The following is a 21,793-nucleotide window of genomic DNA, read 5'->3' as shown; positions in this document are numbered from 1 at the left end:
TTTTGCAGTTTGCTCTTATGTGGTGCATAAGCGTTGCCATGAATATGTCACTTTCATATGTCCTGGCAAGGATAAAGGCATTGACTCGGTAAGTCCATTAAAAAACCAAAACAGTTATCGAAAAAAAAACACAACAAAATGTTTGTAGTTGTAGCCTTTAAGTTGAATGTGCTGGCATTTTCAGAGGCAAACAAAAAAAGAGGCACCCACCAAAATATAAGAAAAAAACACAAAAATTTAGAAATTTATCAGAAAGAAAGTAACAAATTTTCCATTTTCTGCATTTATTTATTTTCTTTATCTTGCCGCTGTTGTTGTTGCTGTTATATTTTGTTGCTCTGTCAAATTAAACTGTCATTTGGGTTTTTCTTTATGTAAACCGAAAACCTGCCTGCCTACCTACCTATCTACCCAACCAACTGACCGACCGACTCTATGCCTTTTCCTCTTGTCTCCTGTCCCATGTCCATGTCCGTGTTCTTTTCTTTTCTTTTCTGTTCTGTTCTGTTCTGCTCTGTCCTGTCTGTGGCCTGTCAGCTTTGCTTTTTCGCTTGTCCTTCGCTAAAAATGCGACTCTATGACTTGTTGTTGTTGCTGTTGGTTTAGAAAAATGTCACTTTTTGTGGGTGTCCCATCCAACTTGGTCCCGAGTTGCTCCCTCATACCGCGTACAGTAAAAAAGTTTTATGTATTTAATGTTACTTCCTAATGCTGTCCTGTCACAGCTTTACAAATGTCCACAAAATAATATGTACAAAATAAAATTCCCATAAATACAAATGTGAACTTTTCAGTATGATTTCAACGTGCTGCCAACAACATTCACTTCTGATGAACTTGTCTCAAATGTTTCTTAATGTGGCATTTTCATAATCGACGAGTATTTGCGTCGCCACAAACTATGCTACAATATTTTCTTATAGCATTTAATCCTTTCTATTGAACAATATCAGGTTTAACTATTTTCATACTTGATATTGGCGTTTCTCCATTCGGTTGTGGTTACGTTTCTGTATCACGGAGTACGTTAAAGATTTGTTCTCGGGAGAACAAGGCGCAGTATCACAAAAGTTTTAAAATTGTTTGCATTTCGTTTTTTAAAGGAATTTCAAAGGTATGTTTAGGCGGAATTCTCAGGACATCCCCAAAATATAGGCCAAACTCCATTCTCAAGAGGTTGATGACTAATTTTAGTCCCATCTTGAAAATATCTAATGCAGTTTTTGTCTTCCCCACTTTATTAACAATTAAAATGTTAATTCCTATACCAAAAACTACAGCCAAAAAAACTTGAAACTTTAATTTTTTTGTTCAACTTTTTCCAAATGTTTTAAATTAGAAGGCACAATTTTTAACCCATCAAAAGAAATATGTTTAAGTAGCGTTTAAGAATTGGCTGAGCTTCATCGATTTTTATTAAGTTTTTTTTTTGCTGACTCCTCAAAATTTGTTCCTTTTTTGGTACAGAAAATTATGTAGAATTTATTGGTGTACTTTTAATTTTTTCGTTTGTCATAAACTTGTGTTGACAGAGTTCCTTGATATCATTCAGGTTTTGACAACTCGCTTTACTTGTTTTAAAAAAAGTCATAGAGGAAAGTGTTTCATATTCAAAAACCGAATAGAGGTATGTCTTGAATTTTTGAGTTGTCTGTCGCTGGCTTTCACCAAAAAGTAAGCCAAAGAACAAAGGACTCGGTTTAACTTTTAGAAAATATGTCATTATATCGAAGACAAAGAGGTAAGACGTGACATTTGACAATTATGATGCCGAATTGGGTTATCATTGGACGAAATTCAACATTTTGCTCCTGTCTACTCTACTACAAAACCTGAATTTTCCTAGACCAATTCTGAATTCTCTTATTTTCCAAAGATTATTTATTCCTTTATTGTTTAGTCGTTTCGAATTCTCGTTTGCACATTTTTCGCAATTTTGTTTTAAAGAAATAAATAAAAATAAGTATATCACATAAATTCCAAGTGTCCTTCTTCTTTACTTCTTATTTCGGTTTTATCTGTTTTTTAGCCTCCAATAAAATATATTCTTAGATTATTATTTAAGTCCAGCATTTTACGCTGTCTACCCACTTCAATTATAGGCTCCCATCAAGTACCAATAGAAAGTCGTTTTTCTTTTCAATTTCATGCCTCATGGACCTCGAAAAAAAAAGAATCTGCCTCTGAAAATGCTTTCACCTTTGAGATTAAATTAAGAACACAATGAAAAATCAAATGCAATGAAAATGTTATAAAAAAAAAAACCAAAAAAGAAAAAAATCAAGTAGATTAGTCTTAAATATTATTTTATTTATGCATAAAAATAAAGCTTCGTTTTTATATAGAAGCAAAATTTATTCAACAAAATTGTATTTTTCTCATTTGTGATTTGTTTGATTTATCATGAAACCAAAAACAAAAAAACCAAAATTATCATAAACGACCAAATTTTTGTACTTTGTATTTTTCATGTGCGCATCACAAAAACCAAAAACCAAATAATAAACTAAACAAATTTCAAAAATTGCACCACCAAACAACAACAAAAACAACATGCATTAAAATTCTGATAAAAACCAAAAATCCAAAAAAAGGACTCACCAAAAACTCAACATCACTTCGAACCATTCACATATGCAGGACCCACGTTCTGTGATCATTGTGGTTCGTTATTATATGGAATATACCATCAGGGTCTCAAATGTTCAGGTAATCAAACTACCCCATAAATCATCCTGTCCACCCTAATCCCATTTCTTTAACTAAATGTTAGCTTTCTTAAACTTCATCCAAAATAATTCCAAACTTTAACTTCCTTTTTGCTTCTCTGCTATCGCTAACTTTCTCGGTAAACCCTTTTTTCCTCTTCTACCTATCGACTTTTGCTTAGGCCTTTAAGGCTTTCCTACAAAAAATTCCCCAAACTTTGTACTTTTACAAATGAGTGTGGCAAGAATTGTTGTATATACGAGTGAGTGTGTGTGTGTGTGTGTGCGTGTCGTGCATATAATAAAAATTAAACTTTAAATACAATTTGACCTATAAATGATGGAGAAAAACAGCCCAATAATACCCCCAGGCTCTAAACTTAATTAATAAAATTGTTGCATTAACCTAAAAACAAAAGGCCTCGCCCTAAGTATGCACAATGTGTTGGTATTCGTATGGCAGTCTAATTCTCTTACTCTTTCATGGGGTATTATAAATATAGTGGGACTTTTGCGAGTCATAGTTACTTTGATGTTTAGATATAGTTTAACTAGAAGTACATACTTATACTTATTTTATGCTTAATAGATAATTGTCAGATAGGTCAATGTCAAATACTTTATTGCCTTTTTCTATTTTTAAAAGTATAAACTCAATTTTACTAAAAGGCCAATTTTTATTAGAAGATATATTATATTCCAAAATACCTGAAAATTATGCACAATACAATACATACAGTACAATATTTCAATTTATTTTATAATTAATGTTTTGGATAATAGTTTGGTTAATATATTACATATTTTCTACTAAATGTTATAAAACCTATCCAAATTGGACCCAAAAAATTATGAACTTTACTTTATACTAAAACATAAACAAGATGTAAACCCCAAAATAACTTAGAAATAAAAGAAAGGGAAAAATTAGCCCCCTAAAGTATGCAAAGTGCAATCATAATTAAGTATCTAACCTTAATCCATAAAAAAGTTTAATTGCAGAAAGTACATAAACAAATGGTAATCCTTAAAAACATTGTTCAAACCTTTAAAGTTTGAAAAATTTAAAAAAAAAAATATGTAGTGAAAAGAAAAGAAGTTAAATAATGAATTCTTCTGGGCTATTGCATACTTAAATTTTACTGCGATATCCATCTTTGATTTTATGTGAACAAAATTTGTGATAATTTTTGGGTTTTTACTATAATTTACACGTATTTAGAGGTCGAATAAATTAAATAGGATTAAGAAAGAGAATAAAAATTATCCAAAGGGTTAAGTGCTTCAAATGTCGGTGTTGCTGCGTTTACTTCTTTGGATTTTTCTATATACATACATATAGATTGTATGTATATACACCTGTACTATGTGTGGCTTATATACATGTACAAAATAGAATTGTTTGCTTGGTGTATAATTTTTTGGCCCACTTTTACCTGGCCAACCAATTCATTTGCATAATTATGCACACACGCATTTAGTCAGTCTCTCTCTGGTCTGTATGTGTTTTTCTGGGGTTTTCGTCTGTCGTTTATTAAAAAAAAAAACAAACTTTTATTATAATTATATATCAAATGAGAAAACCTTTTGTTTTCACACACTCACCACTTCATGGTTGTGTGCATACAAGTTTAGAGCACTTTTCTTTTTGGTCATAAATGGTTTTCCAACTAAGGTTGAGTGGAGTTCTCTAGACGATGATGATGATGATGATGATGATGATGACTTCATGTTCTGTCTTAGTTTTGTTTCAATTTTTCACTTTCCACTCAAGTGAAAGCAAAAGAGGACGACATACACTTAAGTATACGATTTTGTGAAACACTTAAGTGCAATTTGGTTGTCTGACAGTCTCAACTAGAAACGCATTTTATATGGTGTCTGGACTTTATCAAGGTGAATGCAAGGATACTACTTCACACAAAAATGTACCAAATGAGAGAATTGTAGACAATGTATAAAACTATAAAAGGAGGAAGAGGTTTTTCTAGCTGAGAGTGAGCCAAGCATACTTCAATGTCCTTTTAATGGTCTTCAGTTCAGAGTGCTTTAGATAGTTTAAGTGTTAAAACTTTGAATTATAAAAGTGTTATAAATCGAAATGATAATAATATTTAATGTGGTTTTCCACTATCAAATGTAAACATAAAAACTGAAGGTTCTTATAGTATAAAATGAAGAATAGCCACTTGTGAGTCAGACTTGCTGAGGGTATTATATAATTATGACCCACTTTTAGCCTCTTAAGGTTTAAATATTCTTAAAAAAGCGTTTATATGAGTAAATCGTCTTACTTAAGGTACTGAATAATATTTGATGTTTGAGTTTTTCATTGCCTGGTATATGGCAATCTTTAGGCTTTCTAACCGAATCAGTATAAAATTTAGAAGCGTCGATCGAAAAGTCTTAAAATCTTCGTCTTGAATCCAAACGTTCTGTGTTGTGCAAATATAGATAGGGATATTTTTTCAATTTCCCAGGCGAACCAAAAAAAGCTGAACCCCATTAATTGAACTGTCTTTTCATCTAACGATTCAGTGTCCTATTTACCAATTGAGGTTTCAATATTTTAGACCTATAATGAAACTGTTTACTTTATAAGGATTTAGGTATGAAGTAACACCACAAAACTTAACTCTATTTTAAAGTCCAAAAGTAAATCGTTTTTCGACTGACAGTTTTTCTTAATAGTGCTTTACTAAACGACTATTCTGGCTGAAGTGGATAAACTTAAAATTAGTTTTGAGTTGAAGGGTATTTTTCGAAATTTAGATTGAGGTAATTATAGATTTGTTATAAAAAAAAGTCTAGTTTTTCTACCGATTGAGTAATAAAGTATATACTTTGTGGGATCGAAAGTCCTTTTTTTTATTTACTATTTTGCCCTATTTCACTTTATGGGTATAAAAATTGTAATCTTATTAACAAATTGTACTTTGTTTCATTATATTTTTTGTTGTTATTTGTGATAATTTCCATGAGGACACTTTATGGCCATGGCAACTGCCCTAAAGTGTCTTTTTAATTGGAATTGCGAAATGTAAACACCAACAAAATGAAAAACAAACGCAACAAAAATACAAAAAATCAAAACCAAAAAAAAAAAAAAATAGAATAGAGTGGGAAAAAAGAGAAAATGTGTTGTTGTGATTTAAATTGGCAAATTCCAAGAAATTGGCGTGAAGTAAAAACCATTTAATGCCACGCGCAGGAAAATCGTACACACACACATACGAACACAAACACACAGACATACATATGTGTGGCCAGACAAGCATATATGTACTTTTGTATGTCTGTGTGTATCTAAGGAATATGTAAGACTTCAACTTTTTCTGGTACAATTCAAATTTTATGCTATTTCATCATAATTTTAACTACATTTTCAGCACGTGCTTGATAAGCATAATGTGTGTGAGGTGAGTGTGTGTGTGTGTGTGCGTGTGGCTTCTTCCCTTAGCTATTCTTATCAATTACTCACACAGACACATGCTCAAACATTGGGGGAATAACCTAACCTAACCAACCCCCGTAAATTGGATTCAACTTTCCTTATTCTGCTCTCCCCTGAAATACAATCTCTTCGAGGTGCTTAAATGTGGCCCCTATTGTCAATGTGAATCGTTTTGCGATTGTGTGACAATTTGGTCTTCCATTTCTCTATTTATACATATAATATATATCCTTCTCCTTTTTACTTATCCTGCCATCTTTTCTTATTTTATTTGGGATTTGTATTTGTATTTGTATTTGTTGTTGTGTTGTTATAAATCGGATCAAATTTAGACAGGACTTCAGCTTTGGCAACAAATCAATTTTTTGTTGTTGGCTTTCAGGTTTTTTCTTCTTTTTTTTTTTGGTTCACCTTTCACACCTGTTGGCAATTCATTTTTCTTGTAGTCTCTCTCTCTCTGTCTAACTATCTATCTGTCTACCTGTCTCTTTTTCCTGCAATCATTTCCAATTTAATCAAATTGGTTTTCATGCTTTGGCAGTAGCGCGGGCAAAAGAAATGTGAATCAAGAGACCATGTTAAATACCAATTTTTATATACCCTTTGGAAACTCAATGTGCTGGAGGGTATATTAGGCTAGGCAACGCTTAAAAGGGTCTCAATAGAAAAATTTCTTCACTCCCTGACAGAGATAAATGAACTTATATATCCGCCATAGTTAAGGATTATTTAGCATAAAGAATTATAAAATTTGTTATATAATTTCCTAGGGTATCAGCCATTAGAAAGATGCAGCCACTTCAAGAGTATCAATTCTCGGTTAATTTACTTTTAAAGTACTTATTAGTCGACTTCCCCCAGTTCTTTTATAGATTCGTTTTTTTTTGCATTTTGCCAAGTCAATTTATGCATTTTATTGCCTACTTTTTGTTTGTTGATTGTCACCAGAAGAGGGAGGTAATCAGTGAGAGAGCGGCGAAGGCGGAGGTAAAAGAGATATCTACCTGTTTGTACAACATCGGAAATTGAAATTGCAATTAGTTTACTGTCTGCTCTGCTTGCTTTTGTGTTTTGGCCCCATAAAGATAACCCAGTTTTTGCCGCAGAGCAACTGGTAGAGATCTATCTGATCTGACCACATGCCCACCCGCCCCTTCAATGTTCCCCTCTCTTCCATAGGCATCCCATACAATCAATTCAACTTCCATTTTCCACTCACAGTCCCAGCGAGTAGAGAAGAGAAGTCTCGTATCTGTGTGTTGTCAAAATAAATGACATGGCAATTTATATATGCTGTTTTCCACCTCACCCTCCCCCCGCCCCACACAGTCGGCATGTTATCGGAGCATCAGTTGTTAATATGCTGGCTGTTATATTATACGATTATATATACAGCGTACGTTTTTATATACCCAAAAATTACTCTGTTCGTTTCGGTGCGAGGGTTTTCCCATTCCCTCAAAAATTATTGAAGGAAATTGCTAGCTGGGCGTAAGATCTACGATAGAGCAGTAATAGAGAGAGAAAGAGAGAGAGAGAGAAATTGAGAAAGAAGTGATAGAAAATGGGAACAGGAACAGGCGGACAGGCAATAAACGGACAGCAAATTTGTTAAGTGACAACAGAAAATTTCAGGCCAAATAAAAAAAAAAACCGAAAGAGGAAAAACTCGAGACGGAAAAGAACTTTGTGATAAATTGTTGCAAATATTTTTGAATTTCTTTGGTAATGTGCTTTTTCTCTCTCCCTTTCTCTCTCTCTCTCTCTCTCTCTCTCTCTCTCTTTCTTTCTATTTATTGCTTTCTTTTTTCCTCTCGTTTGTGGCACGTGGCTAAATGCGTGGGTATCAAATTTTTGTTGAGGGTAATTTATAGGATAATGTGATTGTGTGTGTGTATGTGTTTGTCTTAGTATGTGTGTGTGTGTGTGTTTAATAAGCTGGCAATGATGAGGAAACATGAGTTATGTACTTCTATATATGTATATATGTTTTGCATGTTACAGGCTTAGCCCATTATTGCTATAAATTTCAATTGATTTCTGATTGGCTTATTAAAGCATTTTCCTGTCAGCCATAAACTTCAAATACATATATAATTGAAATGTGTGCCAAAACATGAAATTATGCTTCAATCCATATGCCCACATTTGGTAGAACCTTCAAAATCTATGATTAAGTTGCAGATAAAGGCTTAAACAGCCTTAAAAGGGTCTGAATAGAGATTTTCTCTCAAGTTGAGGCAGTTGTAAAATGCAGTAGACATTAATTAATTAAAGTTTATAAACTAGAGTTTAGCCGAAGTGGCCTAAAATAATGTTCCTTTAGTTAATTTTAGGGCAATTCAGACGGAAAAATTGTTTAAATTTAAAATATTATTGTAGAGACACACAAAAGTTTGAAGTCTATAAAACAAAGCAGGAAGAGACAGCAAAACCAATAAATTTCTTATATAATATTAATCTATGTGCTAACATTATTATCTTCTATGAGAGCTCAAAAGTGCTGAAGTCGACAGCAGAAATACTCACAAGATATTAATTTCATTTAGATATGATTTATATAATCAAAGCTCTAGCTTGAAATTTTCTTTTTGCATTTTGTCAGTTTCTAAATAAAAGATAAACAAAGTTATTTATAATCTTAGCCTTAAAATACCAGAATAGAAATAAAAGTGCTTTAAGTTTTAGAAAGTTAAGTAAACAATGCATGGAGAAGGAAAACTAAGGTCAACTATTTATTTTGAATAAAAAGGGATGAAAAACTTAAGAACTTTAAAGCTTAAAGTCATTTTGAATAAATTTGTAGACAACTTGGCGTATGAGTAATAAATCTGGAGATCTCATCTTGGACAAACTGTTATTTTTCTTACTCATACTTTCTAAGACAGGCAACAAGTCGTATAGGAGATTTAAAAAACCTGATAAGTAAATCAAGTGCTAATACTTTTTCAATGAGTTTAACAGCTCTTGCCAATAATATCTTCCGATTCGATTCGAATTCGACAATTACCTCTAATTGAATGTGATACAAAATGGATGGTAGCTGTCTGTGATGTCTTACTAATTGTGTGTAACCGTTCAAGCACCAAAGAAACGATCAAGTTGAAAGGCAAATAACATTTGGCTCCTGCCTCGGTGTGTGTTTGTGTGTGTATGCTTTTGGGGTCAAAGTGCAAACTTAGCCCTTAAGCAAATGCAAAGCCATTCAATTTCCATTCACAACTCAATTTTACCTTCAAAGAACTTTGCCTTGCAATCGAAGACAACAAAAGCAGAAATAGAGGAACGAAACCTCAGCCCCTAACCTCATCTCTCTCTCACTCTTCAGTTACAACCTTGAGGAGGTGTTCAAATGGCAACCCTTTTGCTGCCACCCACACCAACACACACACACACTCAAACACACATCCATTTCTTAGACAAAGGCATGCAACACTTTTTTTTCTTCTTTTCTTTTTCTTTCATTTTGTTTTATTTGCACTCCTAGGCAAGGTCAGGCTTTTGCTCCATTTCTTTGCTGTCTTTGTTGTTGTTCTGCCTCTGTTTGTTGTCGTTGTTGCCTTTTCTTGGGTGAAAAGGATATTAATGGCAGCTGAGCAGCTGTTGAACCTTGGCTGTAGTGGGGCAAGACAACAAATGAGCCTTCACATGGCCCCCGAAAAAAAAAAGGAAAACAGAAAACAAAAAAAAAAAATGTTGCTGATGCTAATGCTCATGCATGCGCATAATGCTATCAAATGTCCTTGCCAGACTTTCTATCCTTCTTTTCATTCACATTCCTTCCTCCATTGCTGTCTCTGTTCTATCTCTTTCTCTGACATGTGGCAAAACTAATACAACAAATAGAAGCACAACAGAGTATGATGAGGTTTGAGGTGGACAAAAAGTGTAGAGACAAGTGCCGGAACAGGATGGGGAGTGTGTTGCGGAGAGGGGGAGCGGGGGCAATGGGGTAAAAAACACTGTCGCATCTGTAGATGGCGCTGATGAGTTCAAGGCTTTGACATTGCAAGTTCAAAAACTGCCTGCCATAAGTATGTGAACAACAGAACCTTCACAATAAATCGGAAGACGAACCGACATTTGAGTGTAAAAGTCTATGTGTGTGTGTGTGTGTGTGTGTATATTTGTTTGCGGATTAGGCAACCTTCAGGAAAATGGCGCAAAAAAAGGATTTTTTCCATGTTATCCTTGAATAGCTCTAAGAGAGTTGTCTTCTTCTTTATCTCTACCCATTCGTTTCTGTTGCAAATAGGTTAAATTAATTTTTGTCAAAATCATACTCTACCTCAAACAAAGCCTCTTGAAATATACAAAAAGATTGTGTTTACTTTGGATTTATATCTTAATAGACAAGGCTTTTTGGGTTACAGTTTTGATTCGTTACGGTTTGCAAACTTGATCAACTAAGATTTATTTGTAATAAAGACAAACCTCTTTGAAATATTTCAACTTAAATGGAAAGAATAAGAGCCTATGGGGAAGGGGGGAGGGGCATATAATGTGTGAAATGTGTCCCTAAATAGTGGCCATTGTAATTTCTAAAGAATTTTCCACAGAATCCTTAAGCCTGATTATCCAAAACAAATACAGAGCACAGGAATCTTTCTTCTCTATTTTGTGTCCTTGCTTCTGTCTCACTTACTTAACCACTCACTCTCTCTCGCTCACAGAACATTCCCACTCATATTAGCATTTATTTTGTTACTCACTGTCACAGTTTTATTCACTTACATTATTCACATTTCACATTTTGCCAGTGACTGCTACTGCTGCTGGTGGCACATGACAGACAGACAAGTTGCAACTAGCAACTCAATTAACGTTGCTCTTATTTCATTACCAATCAAATGAAAGTTGAATACGAACATTTTTATCCTTTTGCTTTTCTATGAAGGATTAATTTGGAAAGGGCAAAGAAAAAAAGAATGACAATTGGCATTAATGTGTTAAATTTTGATTGGAATTTTTGAAGGTTGTGTAATTCGAGAAAATAGTTTCTAAGCCCTTTCATTTTATACAAATACAAATAAAAATCGTTTCATTTACAAATCGATTATACTAATGCATATACACTGAGAGAAAAATTACATTTATTATTATTAGTTTTGTTTGGTTTAAAGAATGACATTTTATTTTAGGTGAAAAATTACTAATTATTGAAAAAGGAAAATCTGTTTATGTTTTCAAACTGCTTGTACTTGATGTTTTCAAAGCTTAAATATTGTTATAAGAAATAATTAAAAAGTTTTTTGTGCATTTTATTATACATATATTATGTTTGTAGATGGAAAAAACATTTTTTACTATATGCCAAATTGCCTAAAAGATTGAAAAAGATCCGCCATTGCTTATTGTTAGACGTATATCATTAATATTCAAATATTTTATTCAAATTTACTAAATATTTGTTTATATTCTCATTAGGTAAAATATTAAATTATAAATTCATATCAGAGCTAGCCAATAACATCTTTCATCTCTGACTTATTTTGCATAAAGTCAGTAAAAAAGATATATTTTTATACTGCGTAAACATTGGCAACTGTTTCATAAATAAAATCTTAAAGAAAATGGTTACAAACGATTTTTAAAAAAATGGTATTCACCTATTCAAATTTTAACCTTTTTTGAAATGTAAAATTCAAAAATTAACCTAAGCCGGATCCTGGCCAATTTTCTAAAAAAGAACCACAAAGTTCTATCATTAGCAGACTTTGCTAAAGATTCTTAAAGTGCAATGGCCTTCTTCAAAGCTAAAACTAGTTGGGAATTACAACTTAATGAATCAGAAATACACTGGCAAAGCTTACAAAACAAAAATTAGTTAATATACCCAAAATTTTAAAGAATTATCTGTCATTTTTTAAGATTTTTAATACTTAGTGAACTTAAAATCCTGCTAACATTGCATAAAAACAATTTTCCCAAAGTTTAGGAAATTAAGAAAATATTAACAAAAATTTCAAAAAATAATAATTATTTAAAACGTTTTAATTAACTTAAGTGGATTAAAGCTTAAGCTTAAGAATTGGCGAGCAACTTTGCCCAGGTCTTTTATGGTTTTATGTCACACTTTATTCATAGTATTTCTCTCAGTGTATATGCATTCTTTCCTTTTGCTTTGCTCATGTTCTTGTTGTCAATCATGTACTTATTCGTTTCTCTCACTATTAGTTGTTAGTTGCTGTTCTTGTTCTTTTGTTTTTGTTTGCTTCTATTGTTCAATGTTAAATGTGTTTTTTTTTTTTTTGCTTCGTTCTTTGGACTTAAATCGTGTTAATCGTGCCTATGCGAGACCTATGTTAATTTTCCATTAGTTTTCTCTTCCTCTTCTTCTTCTTCTTGTTCTTCTTCAACTGCTTGTTCCTGCTCTTCCCCTTCTACATATGTACATCCGGCCAAAATCTTAGGCCCATCAAATGCCACACAAATGGCAAAATGTAACCTTTCTATCGCCGATGTTTTGCGATCACTGCGGCTCTCTGTTGCACGGCATCACGCACAAGGGTCTCAAATGTCGAGGTAAATCAAAAACTCGGATAGAGTGGGCGGTATTTGTTGCGGCAAGTTTTCATTTTTGCATTTTTCAAGCTGCCGCAAAGAAAAATTGTTGCTGTTGATTGTTGTTTCAATTTCAGTTTTCTTTTTCACCGTTTTCCTTTTCGTTTCGTTTCGTTTGTTGTTTGTTTAGATTGTTGCAATTTACAATTAGACGCGCTTTGTTTTCAACTCAAGTGTGTACGAGTGGGTGTGGGTGTGTATGTGTGTGTGAGTGGTTGGATGTGTTTATGTGTGTGGCACACTCGAGTTGAGTTGCTTATTGTTGCTGTTGTCGTTGCCGTTGACAAGTTCACTTTCTGTTTGCTTGCACTTAAATTTGCAGTTTGTTAAGAGTTTTTGAAAAAAAAAAACAAAAACAACGAAAACTTGTTAATTTTATATAGACTTAGTTTATTCAATTTGCAAATGCATGTCACATACAAATATTGAATATTTTAATATATGCAAATATGAACGTGTCTGACTTATTGAGGCAATAGTCTACTGCTCAATATTTGGACTATGACTTATATTAGAGAAAGAATAGAGAAATAAAGAAAGCCACAGCTTTAAAAATCTTAACAGTACATTCAAATTGATAATGGAACAATCCTAAAATCAAAAATTGAAATGAAAATATAAATAAATACAAATTGATAGAAGAGAGTTTTTTCAAATACTAAGAATGTTCCGACGATTTCAAATTATAAACATAAAGATCTGAAGTGGAAATAGTTTTTCTAATTCATTAATTAAACTTAATTAATGTTTTCAAAAATAGCATAAACTTAAAATTGATTTACTTTAAGGACATTTATATAAAATGGCTTAGATAGGATAATTTAGAATGATTGAAAACAATCAGCTTAAAAAGTTTTCTATGTCATGAAGTACAACTTTAAAAAAATTTATTATTATTTTGATGTTTATAAATATTCTTGTATTGTTTTTAATACTTGATATATAAATATATACATTTTATACAGTTATCTATTGTAATTTTCCAAGTCGTTTGGTACCCTTGAAAACTAGAAAGCAAGACAAAACGAGAAAAAAAGGCAAACAAATAATTTACTTACGCCTCATTGCCCTGAACCAGCCCCCCCCCCAGTCACCCACCCACACACACACACACAGACAAATAGACAAAAACATACCCAAACAAATATGGCAGAGGCAAACAGAAAGCAGCAAAAGTTAGACACTCATTTCCTCCCCCCTCCTCTTCCATTTCCATCTGCTGTCGTCCCTTTTCGAACGGATGCCTTGCGGTCGCCATTATTGAGTAGCCATTTTGTAGGTTCACATGTGTGTTAGTGTGTGTGTGTGTGTGTGCTCATGTGTGTATTGTATATTGGTGTACATTGTCGCCTGTTTGTAATTGTGTTTGGTTTGGTTTTCTGTTTTACGACAAACATTTGTTCTAAAAACTGTTTATCTGTTGGTTTGCCCCTATTTTTCTTTTTCGTTTTACATTTTGTAGTCACAGTTAATATTTGGTCAGTATGTCTGTGTCTGTATCTGTGTGTTTGTGTGTATGTGTGTGTATGTGTCCCTATTTGGACTAACAGATATTTATACATATATCTTTATTTATTTTCCCACATATTTTTATAGTTATAGGTAAATTATTTGACAAACTTCAGGAAAATAGTTTCTAATGGAAGAAGCTATACATAAAATGCATTTGTTTCGAAACTTTATAAAATTTAACAATGAAATTGGAAAAATTCTGCAGTTCTGCAAGTTGTTTTAATTTACTCTTACTCAAACAAAATAGTATGACCTTTTCAATATTAACTTCTATTAAATTTAGCAACCTTTTGCCTCGGCAAAGTAATTATCGATTCTGGGATACAATATTTTTAGTTGTAGAAAATATCAAAATTTTCAAAAAATAGAAAACTTCAGTGGGCTTCGTAATATAAGGCTTCCCCTTCTTACAATTAGTTGTTCCTAACTTTTCATCCCTATATAAATATATACTTTTTTCGAGCTTATCTAAACTGATATTTTCCTGCTTCTTCAAATTTTTTGTCTTATAGCCTGATTTCTTAATGTTTTAATTGGCTCTTAACTATGAAATCTTTGTTAAGCAAAAACATCCTAACAAAATTTCTTACAGACTAAAAGAGGTTTGGTCCAATTCAGAGAGAAATGTTTGAAGGCCACAAACTTTAACAAGGTGACAACAAAATAATGTCAAGACTTGTCTGTCTCCTAAACTTTTAATTAACTTACTTGAGACTTTAACGACTAGCAAAACTCTTCATTATAGAAAGAACTAAAAAACTCAATTGACTTTGGTCTGGCCTAAACAGTTTATCAATAACTACTTTTAAATGGGAAATCCTTTAAGGACTCACCATGTAAATATCTGACTTTAAAACAAAAGTTTATCTGGGTCAAAAGGGCCAAGTCAAGAATTTGCAATTGATATTAATCCATTATTGGCAATGGATAAAACAGTTTTTATGGCAAACCGAATATTTAATTAAATGTGCAAACTATTTCATCTTTTGCAGGCAAATATTTGTGCCTCATATCAAGAGCCAAAAAAAATAAAATAAAATAAAATAAAATAATAAAAAGGAAAACACTTTTAAGCTGACCAACTAACCGCAAGGGCCACAAAAAAATTTCTGCTGAAACCAGAGAGAGAAAAGAGAGAGAGGAGAGCAGAAAAAAACAAATATGTGCATATGTATATATAAATAATTTTACGCAAAACAACAAAAAAAAGAAACCAGAAAAAAAGGGCATACAAAACTGGGCCATATTATGAACAAACATACACACACACACACACACACATGCAGACACTTTCACATGTAAATGTTAGTTAGTTGTTGCTCCACAAAACGTGGCACGCAAAGGAAAATCCTTTTCTTTCCCCCAATCATACATTTCCCTCTACCCTCTTGCCTTTCTCACCCTGTGCACGACGCTCTCTCTCTCTCACACTCTCAATCTGTCTCTGTCTTACGCTCTGTTCTTTCTGTGTTCTGCTGTGTGTGTTGTGTTTGGGGGCCGTAAAAAGGAGAAGAAGAGAAAAAAACTCTTTCATATTTTCATTAAACACAAACACACAATGACTGACCAAACTCCTCAACCCAACCGCCCACCCCTCTCATCGTTCCCCTTTAGAGCCCACTTTTTTCTTGCCTTTGGCTCACTGATTACTTTTCGTGTGAAATGTTGAGTATACAGTACACAATATTACGTATACGCAGCGTTTAAAGCTTTAAGGCAAATGTGAGGCCAACGGGCTGCAAGAGCACCGGCTATCCGCTTGACCGGCCAATCAAAAATGAATTACAATTCGATATTCATTTCCGTTCCTGTTTTGTGTTTGAGAGTTTTTTTTTTTTTTTGTTTTTGTTTTTTCGTGTTGTGTTGGCAAATTGAAATTGAAAATGTATTAAGCAAAAATGTAATCAACATTTCTCATATCTCTCCATATCGTTTGGTAAGTACTCTGGCACTTTTGTCTACATGTCCATGTTCATGTCCATGTTCATTGTGGGTGCGAGTCCGAGTATCTCTCTGTGTGTGTGTGTGTGTGTGTGTCTGATGTCCTTCCCATTAATTTTTTTTCACAACAGCTTTTCCTCCATCCATTAACTGCTTTTTAATCATTCCATATACATATCTATCTATCTACCTCTCTCTCTCTGTTTCTGTCTATCGCTCCTCCACCTGTTTTGTCTCTTGTCATTCATAATGGAGTATTAATTTAATTTTTGATTTCTGTAATTACTTCAGCTTGTGACATGAATGTCCATGCCCGCTGCAAGGAGAATGTACCAAGTCTTTGTGGCTGCGATCATACCGAACGTCGTGGACGCATCAATCTGGAGATCAATGTCAAAGAGAATCTATTAACTGTCCAAAGTAAGTTACTAATCTAGCCTAATATCAGTTTGAGGGCTTATTCAGTAAGAGCAATGGTTTATAAGCTTATTAGGTAAGCCCTTAACTTTTTGTATTACCGACTAATAAACTGATTCGACAAAGATTTAGGAATGAGACTTTGTTATATGAAGGAAATTGCATGTTATTAAGCGAATATAAGAGAATAAGAAGAAGGGGGTAGATAAAGTTTTCTTTCTAGTTTATTCTCAAAACAAACTAACTGTAACTTTTTATCTCACTGAATGAAATGTCAAAGAAGGAAAAGGATTTATAGTATAGGCACCACATCAACTCGTTTATTCATGAGCAAAAAGAAAAGAATATTTTTAAAGAAAATATAACCAAGGAGCTTATTATGTAAAATTTGACCAAGCAAAGAGCTGGCTACCTTCCATCTCCACCTCCGAAGGGCGTCTCATTCAATTGTCCTGCACGAATCACGTGGACAGTAGACAAACAGATTAAAAATATATTAAGTGTAGCTAATTATGAGCTAAATATGTAGGGCAAAAGGATTTGAGTGAAGAAGGAGAAGACTTTGAGCTTATTACAGGATAAAGAAAATCAGAGCAAAGAATCCAAAGGGGTTGATGTAAGGCATAGTTACAAGAATATAAATCCTTATAAGCCCAGTGGTGGTTGTAGGAATGTGGAAAGTGGGAGAACTTCGCCCCCTAAAGTATGCAATAAATAGCCAGAGAATTCGCTTATATGGAAAGAAATTAAGTGCAAGGTTTAATTTTTCAACAATATTTCTATAACTTAAGCTCTTTTTAAATCTAAACGTTCTCACAAGATATAGTAAATCTTCAGATTTTTATGAAAATTAGCACAAACTTTTGGCCATGAAATAAATTTTTCAACTTTAAGAGCTCTATATATTGGTTAAGCTGATTATATAGACTTGGATATCTTTAGTGAGCTTTAAATAGTCTAAAAAATTGCCATCGATTCCAAATTTGATAAAGATTTTAATACGCCTCATAAACTAACCTAATTATAAAGATTCATCGCTTTGAAAAAAAGTTTTTGGTCTACTTACTCCTCGACCGATTGTTCCTATGGGATCTATATGATATTGCGACAATAAGGACAATAGGGGCAAGTTTTAAGGGTGTCATTTTTCAAAGAACGTCAAATTTCTAAAAATGTACCAATTTTTTCTAGTGTAAAAAGCAGTGAACACAAATTTGCCTACACTTATTTTGTTGCCTATTGTAGAGTATCAGAAGACAGTGTGAACTGTGGCTGTGGCCAAAATGTAAACCGCTTAAGTTTTAACCAATTACGAGGGAAAGTTTCTCGCTAAGCCTTGAGGCAAAGAAGTTTACACAAAAATAAAAATTATGGCCACAAAAAAGAAGAAAAAAAAAGACGAAGAATCAGAAAAAGTTTCTTTATGCAGCTTAAAAATGTTACACACATTTTTTTGTTGTACATATTTTGTTTTTTTGCTGTTCTTCTTTTTTGTTATGTAAGGAATAAAAGTTATAAGATTTATATGCTAACCTATTTAAAATTCAAGTTCCTCTGGGGGCTTTTTCATTCTCTTTTAGTCTGCCTTGGCAAATTGCTTATGATTTGCATTAATTCATTATGCGCGCATAAAGAAATGCCCCTCCCCTACCCCCCCCCCCCCAGCCCTTTCCCCTTGTTCTCGTTCGTTAGTTACACACAACAGCCACAATAATGAATACTAAAAGAAAAAATGCAGTTGCAAAACAAAAGACCAAGCGTGACGAAAATATGCTGAGGCTGTAGGAACAAAAAAAAAAAAACTGAAAACTGAAGGGAAAAAAAGAAAAGCCAAAAGGAGTAGCAGCAGGAGAGCTGCAGGCGGGGCAGAGGGACAATGGACGACATATAACAATGACTTTGAGTTGGCCAGGCGGAATATTTTTACTTAATTTCCACGTTGCCACAATGGAAAAGATGCAAAATGGGAAAAAGGTGAAAGGCAAACACTTGAAGCCAATTTAATTGTTGGGGAAAACAAAAGAAAACTCCAAATAGAGACTTTCTGGCAAGACACGAAACGAAAACGAATTGCCATCAATAAATCGTTATCCTTTTCTGCTCTGTATTCTAGTTAAGGAGGGTCGCAATCTCATACCCATGGATCCGAATGGTCTAAGTGATCCTTATGTTAAGGTCAAGCTCATACCCGATGACAAAGATCAATCCAAGAAGAAGACGCGCACTATTAAGGCATGCCTGAATCCAGTATGGAACGAAAGCATTAGCTAGTAAGTTGGATTAGACTATCTCTAATAAGAACTGGTGTGAATGGAGAATCGCATTCTTGTTTTTAGTGATCTCAAACCAGAAGATAAAGATCGTCGCATTTTAATCGAAGTTTGGGATTGGGATCGCACTTCACGTAATGATTTTATGGGTGCTCTATCCTTTGGCATTTCGGAGATCATTAAGAATCCAACCAATGGCTGGTTTAAGCTACTTACCCAGGAGGAGGGTGAATACTACAATGTGCCATGTGCCGATGACCAACAGGATTTGCTCAAGCTCAAGCAGAAGCCATCACAAAAGAAACAATTGGTAATGCGCAGTGATACGAATACCCATTCACAGTCCAAAAAGGATATGATCCGAGCCACGGATTTCAATTTCATCAAGGTGCTGGGCAAGGGTTCCTTTGGCAAGGTGAGAATAATGCCAATGCCAATTTCATCTCTCATTTCACGCTTTCTCTCTCGCTCTCTCTCTCTCATTCGCATCCTCAGGTCCTGCTGGCCGAGCGTAAAGGCAGTGAAGAGTTATATGCCATCAAGATACTCAAGAAGGATGTCATTATCCAGGATGATGATGTCGAGTGCACTATGATTGAGAAACGTGTTCTGGCTCTCGGTGAGAAGCCGCCATTCCTTGTTCAACTGCATTCCTGTTTTCAGACAATGGTAAATTGGCAAAGAGCGGGGTGGCAGAGGCACAGGAAGAAGATGAAAATGAGTAACTTTTCTTTTCCCTCTTTTTTTCGTTGCAGGACCGTCTTTTCTTTGTCATGGAATATGTGAATGGCGGCGATTTAATGTTTCAAATACAACAATTTGGTAAATTTAAAGAACCCGTGGCCGTGTAAGTAACAGAGGAGATTCCTCTCACTCCCTTTTCATTCAATTCATTGTGAATTTTTTTTCCAGATTTTATGCCGCCGAAATAGCCGCTGGTCTTTTCTATTTACATACCAAGGGTATACTATATCGTGATTTAAAATTGGATAATGTTTTGCTCGATGCCGATGGTCATGTGAAAATTGCCGATTTTGGCATGTGCAAGGAGAATATTGTCGGCGATAAGACAACTAAAACATTCTGTGGCACTCCCGATTATATAGCCCCCGAGGTGAGGAAACTTTTTGGCAACACTTTTTCCCAGAAATGGATTAACCCTTTCTCTTTGGCTTAGATTATTTTATATCAGCCCTATGGCAAAAGTGTGGATTGGTGGGCATATGGCGTTCTACTCTACGAGATGCTGGTGGGTCAACCCCCCTTCGATGGTGAAGATGAGGAGGAACTCTTTGCAGCCATAACCGATCATAATGTTTCCTATCCCAAGAGTCTCAGCAAAGAGGCCAAAGAGGCTTGCAAAGGGGTAAATACGTGATAGATTAATATCTAATGAGTATATTTTAATTGGTTTTTATATGTCTTTGCAGTTCCTTACCAAGCAGCCGAACAAACGTTTGGGTTGTGGTCCAACTGGTGAGGAAGATGTGCGTCTACATCCATTTTTCCGGCGCATCGATTGGGAGAAAATTGAAAATCGTGAAGTTCAGCCACCATTCAAGCCGAAAATTGTAAGTTGTTAACCGAAGTGATAAACCCAAACAGAGACTACCAATCCTCCTTTTTTATAATTATTCTATATGCAAATCCTGATTCTTCTCTTTGCTTTAGAAACACCGCAAAGATGTGTCAAATTTCGATAAGCAATTCACATCAGAGAAAACAGACTTGACGCCCACGGATAAGGTATTCATGATGAATCTCGATCAATCGGAATTTGTTGGCTTCTCCTATATGAATCCCGAATATATTATTAGTCCATAAATCGAATCGTAATGGAGAAATTTTTTCATTCAGCGAGTTGTGCAACTGAACTTGTCGTTTATCCTCGAAAAAAAAGACACTTGTTAATAATGCTTTCAAAAACTTCAAGCAATAATTATTTTATTATTTTTCTCATTGTTAAGTTTTTTCTTTAAATGTAATTTATTTTAATTTAAACGTAAGCAATCAATCAAACTGTTGAAATGCAACTCGAAGCCAAAAACAAAAAGAGAAAATGTATGCAATAAATATATTAAAATTCTATGGAAATGTTTTTTCACTCTGCTGCTAACTAGAAAAAATAAAAATAATTCTTAAACTTTTAAAAATATTCTCAAAAAGCAAAAAAAAAACCAAAAGAAATATTTAAAAATTCTGCAAACAATTTGTATTTATAATTATTACGAAAAAAAAATCAACATCTGAGTGTTATGCTTAATAGAAATAATAATTTTTAGAGCAGTATATAGAAATTTTCTTGGATCAGAGTTCAAACCATATTGAACGATTGTGAAATGTTAGCCCCAGCATTATGAAAAAACACAATCGAAATATGAGTTTATAATGTACACACACACACAACAACAACAACAAAAAATACTCAAAATGAACATTAAACTTACATTTCTTTAGAAAATTCTTTCAAACTTATTTCATTCATTCTAGTTTTTTAGCAATATTTTGTAGTAAAGAAATGAATACTTATTAGATATGTATATGTGTAATGTGTAAATCGAATGCATATTTTACTTTAATAAACAAATTTTTGAATATTATTTAATTAATTATAGCAAAAAAACAAAACATAAATACTTATAGTGCAATGTCTATACATAAATATGGCATAGAGTCTCAATGTACCATAAATTTAGCAAACTGCAAAAATTGCCTAGCAATAAGTTAAGGCTAAAGAAAAAACCAAAACATAAATTTAGTAATTATATTAACTATTTATATAGCTTTCCAAGGGATTACTAAGTAACTAAGAAACTAAAATTATTGTCGTTTTCGTTTTATTTTTGGCAAACTTTAGTACCTAAAAGAGTAACTAAATATTTAAACTATGACTAAAGACAATCTACTATAAGCTAAAACAGGAAAAG

At 33.5% G+C, this 21,793-nt stretch overlaps 1 protein-coding gene across 4 annotated transcripts in view; it reads left to right on the top strand.

The window, feature by feature from the left end:
• The window catches only part of LOC6640138 (protein kinase C, brain isozyme), a 30,419-nt gene extending 9,597 nt beyond the window's left edge, over positions 1-20,822 (top strand). For 2 of the 4 annotated variants that reach the window (XM_023182071.2, XM_023182069.2), the window contains 11 exons: positions 9-88; positions 12,576-12,687; positions 16,471-16,599; positions 18,710-18,866; positions 18,933-19,281; positions 19,362-19,535; positions 19,622-19,713; positions 19,779-19,980; positions 20,044-20,232; positions 20,297-20,437; positions 20,538-20,822. In XM_023182071.2, coding sequence (XP_023037839.1) covers positions 9-88; positions 12,576-12,687; positions 16,471-16,599; positions 18,710-18,866; positions 18,933-19,281; positions 19,362-19,535; positions 19,622-19,713; positions 19,779-19,980; positions 20,044-20,232; positions 20,297-20,437; positions 20,538-20,690 — 1,778 coding nt within the window. In that variant the 3' untranslated portion in view covers positions 20,691-20,822. Of the gene's footprint in view, positions 1-8; positions 89-2,594; positions 2,710-12,575; positions 12,688-16,470; positions 16,600-18,709; positions 18,867-18,932; positions 19,282-19,361; positions 19,536-19,621; positions 19,714-19,778; positions 19,981-20,043; positions 20,233-20,296; positions 20,438-20,537 lie in introns of all 4 variants that reach the window. The other 2 variants (XM_023182070.2, XM_002063614.4) reach the window with 1 other exon arrangement.
• The last annotated feature ends 971 nt before the right edge of the window (positions 20,823-21,793 follow it).

Source organism: Drosophila willistoni (assembly GCF_018902025.1).
Source record: "Drosophila willistoni isolate 14030-0811.24 chromosome 2L unlocalized genomic scaffold, UCI_dwil_1.1 Seg196, whole genome shotgun sequence".
NCBI classification, from domain to species: Eukaryota; Metazoa; Arthropoda; class Insecta; order Diptera; family Drosophilidae; genus Drosophila; species Drosophila willistoni.
Note: the sequence above shows the minus strand (reverse complement) of the source record. Positions and strands in the feature narration are given on the sequence as shown.